The following is a 10832-nucleotide window of genomic DNA, read 5'->3' on the forward strand; positions in this document are numbered from 1 at the left end:
TTTGTTCTCAAAAGTTTAGGGATTATGCGGACGGACAGATCATAGTGAAAAGTTAAAATTCGCATTACTCGACGAGAATTAAAACTCGTATTTCTCGTCGAGAGCTTCGCAATATCGCGCGGTCGCTTATAAATTATCCTGCAATCGCTGCGGTAATCGCGGTGTCGGTTTAAACGGAGGACTAATTTTTCAAAAGGTGTTCCTGCAATTTTCTACTTTTAATTAATTCACCGATATAACGCAAGCGTTAATCCTTTTTATGTCACGTCTGTGATACGCAGATCGATTGCCGTATATAGTGACGAATGGCATTAAAGTTCGACGCTTCGTTATCGCGGGAATATCGCGAAGTATTTCCGCCGAATCGTCGACAAAAAATACAAAGATGCTTTTGCGTTTAACTCGCTGCATTATGTGTTACAGAGATGTGCTGAGTTTAGCCTGCGAGCGCCGCGGCGTCGATTTATCGCGCGTTGAAGTCTTGGACAGTTCCTCGACGCCGTTATCCCTGCTGACGACGGACGCCTCTACCCTCGGTGGAAAACATCTACGAGTAATCGGTGAGATTATATATTATTTCATATGCACCCGAATTTAAGCATTCGAGAATTTGATTATCAGACGGTGTATATTGATTCCTCGATTATTGCTTCCTTTTTTTTTTGCCATCAAATTTTCCTGACTATCTGTTACTGACTAGACCCAGACAATAAATATTGAAATTTGCGCTCTTATATATTTCGCACTAATGCAAGGCTTTGCATTGATCGTACACCATGATATACGCGTTTTCGATAATAATAATCTGATCGCGACCGAGCTATAGCCTTGCGACGGTAAAGAACGACCAGAAATTTATAGCGACGTTCTCGTATATCGGATAGCGCTAACGATTATTATCGCGTCCAGATTGTTTGACATTAATTTTCACACGTCCCGTCCCTTCGAAAGGTACCGTTCGATACTTGGTTTCGACTGCTATAATTAATTTATTATTAATGGTGCGTCAGAACGCTCCGGCTCATTTGTGGCTAGCGAGTATCGAGCACAATCAATTATTCTACGCCGAACGAGATGGTCTGGCTAATTCCCGAGGTTAATTAATCTACAACCGCATAGACGCAGCCCGGATGAAGTTGAGTGACATAAATCGCGAGTGGATCATACGTGTCGAAGAAAAATCTGCGTTTTCAACAGAGAGAATATGGACAGCTGTCGTATAAATCGTCGAGATCCGTATCAAATAATGGAGTCTCTGATATTTATATTACAAAACGAATCCTATATTTAACTTTCTCGAAGATTCGCTGATGATATTTTTAAAAAGTATTTAGCATCCCTCAGGACCCCGTTAAATTTCTTTTCATTGCGCTTTTATTTAATTCGATTCTTTTTAGAATTTTCAAAGAAAGCACTTTCTAAAATATTCTCTATGACATGTTAAATTTCCCCGTACACTTTTAAGTACTGGAAAATACAACGCTGCATTACTCCTTTAAATTTACTTAATTTACTATATAATCGGCTCAGGCACAAAGTTAATCAAAACGCGCGAAATAATTCATCACCTCTAAATTTGTTAAATCATCAGGGATCACGCACAGTTCCCTGGCTTCCCCTGATTAATTTAATTGTCTTCCGACGACTTGAGGCAACGAGAAGATATCCGGCGATGACAGGCGAGGGTTTCGAAGAATCGTTAATGAAGAACGGACGAGTAATTAAATTCACCTCCTTTCCAGTTTGGTCAGATAAAGAAAACTTGGGAGAAAGTGAGGTAGTACTGACCGATAAAATTCTTTTTTTTTCTTTCTTGACAGATAACTATACAGCTTGCAGGCGGGCGAGTCTCCCTCTTAAGCCGATATATTTCCCGAAATTGAGAAGCACTGTTGAAGTCGATAAGATTCGATGATGATGGAGGGATAACGCCAAAGGTCCTCGCGCGGGAAAGTAGAAAACCTTTGAGGTTTAAGGCCAGACTGGCTGTCTGGCATCGCGCCAAAGATTATCCCCGCCGTCGCTCCCGAGACTTCATAACCGAGCTGAGCGAAATCGCGAACACATATAACCACACATATATGTGTATGTATACACACCAACGTGTCATCGGTTCCCGCGAAACCCTTCTGATCCGCGCCACCTTTTACACAACCTTCCCATATTTCCCGTCAGTCATCAATCTCTCGCAAAACACTACCTCTTTCCCTATCAGACAAGATGGCTACTTGATGCTTGATATATTCTTCTCTCTATCTTCCCTGCTCTACCATTGTACTCCTCTTTTAGTATCGTACTATAGCTAAGCCAATGGAATTTTCATTATCGTTTCATAACCTTTGACGCGCGCGGGTTATATATTTTTGATTAAAGTACGATGGTCCATTTAGCTTCAACTACGTATGCTCGCTTCTCAATTTCCAGGCAACATACCGCTCATTATTTTTAGTGAAAGAAATTATATTTCGCTTGTCTGCGTGATGAAACTGCCACCGATGAAAATGTCGTAAAAAATGAACAAATCAGAGAACGAATCGCTTGCTATTTCCTAATTAATTTTCTTTCCAATAATTACTTTTTTTATATTTGCATAAAAATCCGATTTATTGTTAGATTTGCCATCATAAATGAATGTACTATGAAAGTATTTTATGATAAATTATCTTATTTCAAAAAAAGATTTAAAAAAAGAGTAATTATGGAAGCGAGAAGCGTTTTAATGCCGCGTTATTTACCTCAACGTGGGGGTGGTCGAAAAAAAAAATTTATCTTCTCTTTCCCCCATCTCTCTTACATTATACTTCAATAGTCGAGAGGGGTACTCGATATATCGCAGGTAATGCAGATATATCGTCGATGATGTTCTTGAATCTTTTATACAATGTGCTCCAATAATTTTACCCTAAAATATTCATTCTATTACTTTAGCGAAGTAGAAAGCGTTTTTAGCATCTGTACGAAAAAAAATGAATAACACATGCGCGCTGATAAAAACCCTAAAATAATTTTGCATTACATACGCCGTTTTAAAATAAAAGATCAAAGTAAAGTGGCAATAATATTTTATAAATACGGTATGCTGACCATAAACTTTTTTCATATTTAACAAGACATGGCTAACTCTCACGCACGCAACAACAGGATAAAATTTTATGTGACAGCACACAAAAAGTAAACCAAAACGCGTTAAATGCGCGGTGCCACATACAGGTACGTTATACATCTTGTTACATATACGATATTATCATGTGACAATATCTGTAGGTCGATCTAACGCTAGCAAATCTAGGTCAGCAGATATCTTTGATCTGCAATGTCACTGACGCTCAGAAAAACGTCCGAGCGATGCGACAAAGAACAAAGAAAAGAAATCGATCAAAAAAGGGTTATCCAGAATATTTTACTTTTATCCTCGTATCCAGAGTTTGCAGGAAATGTCAGATTTTTGAAAAGATTTGCTCGATTCTACTGAATTTATTACAATAATAAGTAGCTCGTAATAATAGTAACGAAGTTATTTAGATTTTACTGTAACAGTTTTATATCGAATTAAATATAACTCAATGCAAGAGAGAGCGTTTCTTTTCATAAAATCGCTAAATTTCTACTCCGAAATTATAATGAGAAACAACGAGTAACTTTTTTCGCAAAGACAACGCAGAGCAACGTTTGATTTTATAAGAGGCTCTTCTTAAGTAGGTGAAGTGGTAGCGTAACAAGCACGGGGCTGTACACGGGATTTCCTCGCAGATTTTTACTTACGAAGCAGCCTTTCACGTCTCTCGATCTCTTGAATCTGCTTACACAAATCATCCGCACTAACATAAATGTCGTTTATATTTCATTTAAAACATTTCTTTTCACATTGTACAAAAACTGTAAAAACTGACATAATATGTTGGGCAGATAAACACGTCTTGTGTATGAACCAGCAATAATTTTTACTTGATAATAATAAACTCCGTTAACCTAATACGGGAATCGCGAGTATTAAAATTTTAGAATTTTAGCTTCTTTTACTGAAGATACTATATGTAACAATATCCACGGCATAATGGATATCTAAAGATACAGAAGAAATGTCTCACATCTGGATAAGAATTATTAATTATCTCTAATCGACTTCCATTTATAGACGATACGATCGCGTGCAAATATCCACGCGACTACAATAGCGCGAGTCATCGAATGCAGCTGTTACATCAGACGAAAGGTCGCAGTGCAAACAGCAACGATAATCGATTAGCAGGGAAGTTATATCGCGCGTCAACGTCTATCCAGCCGCGTCTGATAAAAAAAAATACATAGGAAAATGGAGGGGAAAAAAAGCAATCGAGCAACCGAGCCGAAGCGTAGATTAGAGACCGCGCCAGCTGTTTAATCGGAGCGATCAATTGACTAAGGCGTCCATTCAGGCATGATTGATTGATAAATTCAGACGGAAGCAGGTAGACGGAGCGGCGGAGCGAGATAACGCATCGTTCTACGGTGTATTACGGCAGAATTTCCGAAATCTGGGACGACGAGAGAAGAGGGAATCTCGCGCGCCAAGCGGCAATATAAGCGCCTGCCTGGAACCACGCGTGGTCCGCGGTAGTTAAATAAATATTTTTAATATTCCAAATATTTCTTTAGCAATTTGGCAACCAACTATCCGCCGGAGGTATTCATCGATATTAGGAACGTGCGGGAAATCTATACCGCGAAATCGCCCGGCATTCCGCTGGCATGGATATTTTACGACAGGGACGATTTGTTTCGCGCATTTACGACAGAACGTCCCAATTTGGGGCAGCCCGTCGACGAATAATGCATTCGTCGGTCGACGAGAATTGCGAGAACGACTGTAATGCACGGCCGCGGGTCCACTCGTTGCGTTGGGCATTACAAAATTAATTATCGTAATTTACCTGAGATGTATTCTGCAATATATATAGCCCATACATAGTATACCGAAATGGCTATTGCTTAGCGCCACGAATGGAATTTAATGAAAATGTAATTTTGTTAACGCAACAAATGTTCGGTTGATATATGTCTACTCAATATGAATGGAGATATTGATGTATTGTTATAATGTAATATAACATAAATATATATAGATATTGACAAAGACAATAATATATAACAATATATATAATGCGATATATACAGATAAAACTACATAGCATAAAATGCATTTCTTCGAAGGAATTTAAGTCCGAAAATAATAAGACGCTTTTTTGTGCTCCGAGTAGAGTAGCGAAAGGAAAGAGATCTTTCCTTTTATCACGAGAAAGCAGATTGTCCTTGGACGTGGAAAATAAATCCTATCTAAGTCTCAGATCCGCAAGGCAATTATCAACTCCTTTCATCGAATAAAAGCATTCGATTGGATCCGAGTTGTGTGATTGCGCGGAGAGCATTTCTGCGTAGGTATGGCGTCAAATGTTTCTTTTTCGTCGAATGTTTTGTTCGGTTTTGCCGATCAGCTTGTGGGGAGTAGAAAAGAGAAGGGTATAGAGAAGAATATAAGGATATATTATAAATTATAGCGATTGCAATTTACGTCAGAGAAAAAAAAATTCGCGCGGTCTAATGTCTATATATAGAGCGTGATGGATGAGAAATTGAAGATAATGTAAGCTTCAATCTTACATAAGAAGTTTTATCTCATGCATTTAATTTAAAAGAAATTAGATACTGATGCTCTTTTACTTCTCATGTCTTCATTTCATATCTTTTACTACGAAAAGATGAAACAATTCCAAGCAAATTCTTAATTGCATATCACTGCGAGTCTGATTGAAGATCTCATGTCGCATTATCGTAAACAATTGAACTGTATTCGATAAAACGTTGGCCGTTACAATTACCCCTGTTACAGCTTAATTAATTGCCATCTTTGTTAATTGTGTTTGGTTCTTTCGTAACAGAGTTAACTTATCTCTTAACCCCCTTCGTGTACTATCGCGTTTTAGATGCAGCTGCTCCGCAAAAAGAAGAATAAAAAGGGAAAAGGAGGAAAAGATGCGCCCACGTTTCTCTGGGAATTTAAACACATTTATATCCGTTCGAACATACAATGTAAATAAAGCGAGCGTAGAGCCGCCTCAGCCGCCTGCTTTATGTCGGCTTCATGCTTCTACCCTCATCTCTCCGTGTCTCTAGGATATTTGAAGTGCAACACAACTGTGTATACAACAATGCATCTTAACGCAATAATTTATCGAGGCGATAAATTTCGTCGTTGTATTTTTCGAGTGAAACAGGATTTTTACAGAAAAGGAGGGAAAGGAGGGAGAGAGATAGGGGGGCAGCAAAATGTGCTCGCGGGTGAGCTGCATAATCCTATTGAAGCAAAAAGGGTGGGATGGCAATAGAAGGGCTAAACGCGACTCGACGCTCTCACGAAAAATTTTCTCAGTTACTTAACGCCGCTATTTCGTTTCCCTCGTGATTTCCCCGGTGAATTTGACCCTGAGAGAGGCGCGCGCGCTCAGACCGAGGGAGGTCGCAGATTCCGCCGAGTGATTTCGAGAGAGCGTGCGCCCGATGAAAGCCTCCTGCATGGAATGGATACGAATAACGTGTACAATACCTCGCGCTGAAATGGCATCGTACTTGTTACGACGATTGAATACCGCACGGGGGTTTAAAACCGCTGGTATTCATATTCCAATAAGCATCTCAAAGATTTAACGTTGCAACTAAAGTAATCTCAAAAGTATAAACAATTTGTATGCGCATAGCATGTTATAAAATATTATTTAATTACTAAAGATATTGTTAATTATTATTAAATTATTAAAATACTATATTAAATTACTGCATTATTATTATATTACATCACATTCTTATGCAGGATTAAGATTTACAGGACTTTTAGGGCATGTTATTAAAATAGCGCTTAAAATAAAAAGACAAGGAAAGTCTTAATAAACATATATTTTCTAAAACTAACGTTTATTGACAGTGACGGTTGAGATACGATTCATTGAGCCCGCCATGAGTGTGCTGTATAAATCCATTAACGTAGATTAATTCTAAAGGCATGCTTTCTTAGGTAAACAAACGCTATTGGAAATGTATGTAGCGGAAAGTCTATCAGCACTTTGACGTCAGATACGGAGCTGAACAATTTCGGAAACTCCTATTCTATTTATTAAACAATGCGTCATATATTTGCTACGAGCAAGTGCTTCATATTTAATCGATATATGTAGACCTTTGCCATATATACGTGAGTCGTTGAAATGGAAGGAAATCACATGGAACGTTTGCATGTAGAGATAACATGCAAAACTATTCAAATCTTAATAAGTATTGATTTTAAGTATGTTGATTAAGACTTCCTTGTTCTTTTCTCGTCGACGTGCTGCAAGAGTTTGCAACTCTTTTCCTGGGACATGTATAATGATGATTTCTTTAACCTTTCGACTCCCAACGGGGCGAGCCATTCGCCTTATAAATAATTTTTTAGAATAATTTTGCCAGAAAATTTTCGCCGAAATCAATTTTGAACCGAAATATGTACGCAAGTGAATATAAATGCAAGCAGGCGTAATTCCAGCGCGACGAAGGTATACGCAACGACCGTGTCGGAAAAATGTTCAATTTCCTCGACGTCGGGCTCGGGCAGAACGTAATCAGGATACGCTCACCCGCGATCGACAGATCGCCAATAATATTCTTTACAGCTGAAAGTCGTCGGGTTTCTTTTGTAAGCGAGCGCCAGGACGATCGAGGCGATGGAGAAGAGTAAATGTACGATATTATTCAAAAGCGAGAAGCAAGCCACACGTCGTCATGTGCCGCAAAATTAATGAGCCAGAACGAGAAAAGGAGATACGTTTCCTCGGAGGAAAAAAATTTACGCACGAATGTAACAGCTGCTTCGTGTGAAATTGTCACGTCAGGCACGGCACGGCGAGTCGCTGCTGTATTATTTATCGCTATCATTTTTTTAACGTGTTTAAAAATTTTAAGGGAGGGTGCGACAAATTCACGCAAATATTGTATTCAGAATATAGACAATATAGACATACATTATCAAAGAAATTTCTCGTTGTTTACACGTTGTTGTAACACGTTTAATAAGATCTTTATAGGTGGACAGATATTCTTCGGCCGCTCCATAATCGGCAGTATATAGTAACTGACAGTAGTCAATTACTAGCCGTTACTATTTATTACTTCTCCTGGATATAAAGTTCACTCCAGAAGATCTATAATTTCCGTCAGATCTCAGAATAGAATTTCATTTATAATTTTATATATTGTGTATTTTGTACGTGTACCTATATTTTAACTATATGTATATTTACGTTTCTTGATTCCTTCAATTCTTCAATTATAAACAGAATTCTGTCCTGAATTATAGAGATTCGTTGAATTATAAATAAAAATTATAATTAAAAATAAAATAAAAATTCATAAATAAATTATATGTATATGAAACGGCTTGAATAATATTTTAAAATAGAACCGCACAGGCGCACAATACTCCGTTTATCATAATCAATATCGTAAAAAGACAGCGATGAAGCAGAAAACATATAACAAAATATGACGTTATTTGTAAGAAGTTTATTAGTCCAACTCCGGAAAGAATTACCGAGACGTGGCAATCCCAAATCAGAAATACGAGGATTTATCACGTCTCTCTATAGTCAGGAAATGAAGCTACGAAGAAGACTTCCGTCTGCGTGCGCGAACGGACGTAATTCACGTAATTCACGTAATACACGGAATTACGGTAATATACACGGAAATAGGTAACATTTTTACCGCGTTTTTTAAATTTTATTTTATTATTATTAAATCGTCCAGGTCGAGTGAGGAGTTTTCGCGACGCGACAAAATTAAACCGGAACCAACTACGAGAAGTTTCGCGTGTCCGAGAAACTGCAACAGCCGGTCGCCGTCGAGACCCAGATGTCGAAGTGCCGAGCGTCCTGGAGCAATATAGGGACGATGCACAACTCCGGGTGATTAAAATTCGAAACTAACTAAATCCGTAACAAGACGATTGCAAACGTTACATGTAACCGACCGCAATTAAAGCGCTATACATGTATATTACAAAGCGGATGCGTACGTGCGAGTTATATTCTAAAATTGGTTTCCATAATTATAAAATTTCCAGCTTAAGCGTATGATTTCATTTATAATAATATACTCGGATGAAAATAAACACGTGCAGAGTCAGGAAAACGATGATTCTACGTGGGAAAATAACGGGGATTTAGAGTTTTCATACAGAGAAATAAGCTTCAGAAATGAGTTTCCTAGATGATTTGTCTATTTTTAAACAATTGCACGTACTCTATTCTTTACATTTTTATTTTCACGAAGTGATGATGAGATTTTAATATGGACAATGGACGTGTGTAAAGTGATCCAGTTATCCCTGGATAATGGTGGAGTTAATGCTGACAGCGACCCTTGTAATGCGTTTGATCCTTTGATCCCTTTGCGCGTGGAAAAGGCAAAGTTCTGACGCGAACGTGAGCCGCGGACTATCGCCGTGGAAACGCTCTCAAAATGCAAAATTGAGCCGCCCCCGGCACGTACGATTTAAACGGTTCCTATGAGTTTCTCACGCATTATAGAAATATTATGCGCGACGATAACAAAGCGGACAAAGCCGTTCGATCCATGAACGACACGCGGTTCAACGCAGAACGTTCCGTTTCTTCTATATTTAAACGCCTTGCGGGCGTTTAAATATAGAGCGAATTCATTCAATCTATGCTGGAAATAACATTTGCAGTGTCAACAAAAGAGATTGGCGCTCTCTCGCATATATTTTACAATCGTGACATATTCGCAGAATAATCTCGCTAAATTAAAGTTTCTCTTTTAATCGTGAAATTATTATAAAACACACTACTGCGTTATAAATTTTAAGTATCAATTTACGACCAGAAATTATTATTAAAAATGACTTTACTAGAAACTATTAGGAAGTAATTATGACAGGATGCTTGTCCGATTGAAAATACTAGGTACGTAGGTATAGAGATTCGTAATAACCGCAAATCCACTTTCTCGTTTCAGTTAAGGACGAAAGATTGAATTCTCGAACACCCAGCCAAAGAGGAAATCAGAATGTGCTGTTACGGAAAGCCAGTGGGGTAAGCAGCTCACTTCCGCCCAAGTAATACTCCAAATTGAATTTTACGACAACAAAATTAAATTAAATATAGAACGACCTTAGAAATATAATTTTTTATTAACTCGATTTCGTCGCGATGAAAGTTCTCAAGATTAAAGAAAAATTTAAGTCGCGGGGCGTCGCCATGAGGATATTGCGATGTCGCATTAGCGCGTAAAGATAATGTTACGTGGCGAGACGCTTCGCAAAAGGTATCGACGCCTGTATCAGCCTCGACGTATCATCATTCAAGTGCGAAACACCTTTGTATCCCGCCGAGCGACGCTTTCTTTCGGCGGCTCTCTCGCGAGATGAAGCGAGCGTTTTAGCATTTCGCGAACAATAATGCTCATAGCCCTTTTGCGAGCCCTGACCTGCTGGCAGGGGGTAACAATACAGCCGGGCTGACAAAGACAAATCGCAAAATGATTCGCCGGGCGTAAACAAAGCCACGTCGAGCGAGGCGTGATGGCGCATCATCGGTTTAACGCTGTCGATACCGTGAACGAGACTTTCCCGCGGAAAATTTCCCGGAGAGATGAAAATTTTTACGAAAATATATCAAACTTCAAGAATAAAAATGCAATTATAACTTAAATGTAATTATATTTATATCATTCATATTCCGATTTAAAAGAAGTGTTCCACTTGAATACATATATATATAGCATATATGATCCACAATATAAATTTC

General features: G+C 38.5%; 1 protein-coding gene across 7 annotated transcripts in view; it reads left to right on the forward strand.

Moving 5' to 3' along the window:
* The window catches only part of LOC139812023 (uncharacterized), a 227997-nt gene that overhangs the window by 70067 nt on the left and 147098 nt on the right, over window positions 1-10832 (forward strand). For all 7 annotated transcript variants that reach the window (XR_011731805.1, XM_071776631.1, XM_071776633.1 and 4 more), the window contains 2 exons: window positions 424-560; window positions 10042-10113. Coding sequence is in view for 6 of the 7 variants with exons in the window: in XM_071776631.1 (XP_071632732.1) it covers window positions 424-560; window positions 10042-10113 (209 nt within the window). In the remaining variant the exon portion in view is untranslated. Of the gene's footprint in view, window positions 1-423; window positions 561-10041; window positions 10114-10832 lie in introns of those variants that run through there.

The sequence above is a fragment of the Temnothorax longispinosus genome, chromosome 4 (assembly GCF_030848805.1).
Source record: "Temnothorax longispinosus isolate EJ_2023e chromosome 4, Tlon_JGU_v1, whole genome shotgun sequence".
Taxonomy (NCBI): Eukaryota; Metazoa; Arthropoda; class Insecta; order Hymenoptera; family Formicidae; genus Temnothorax; species Temnothorax longispinosus.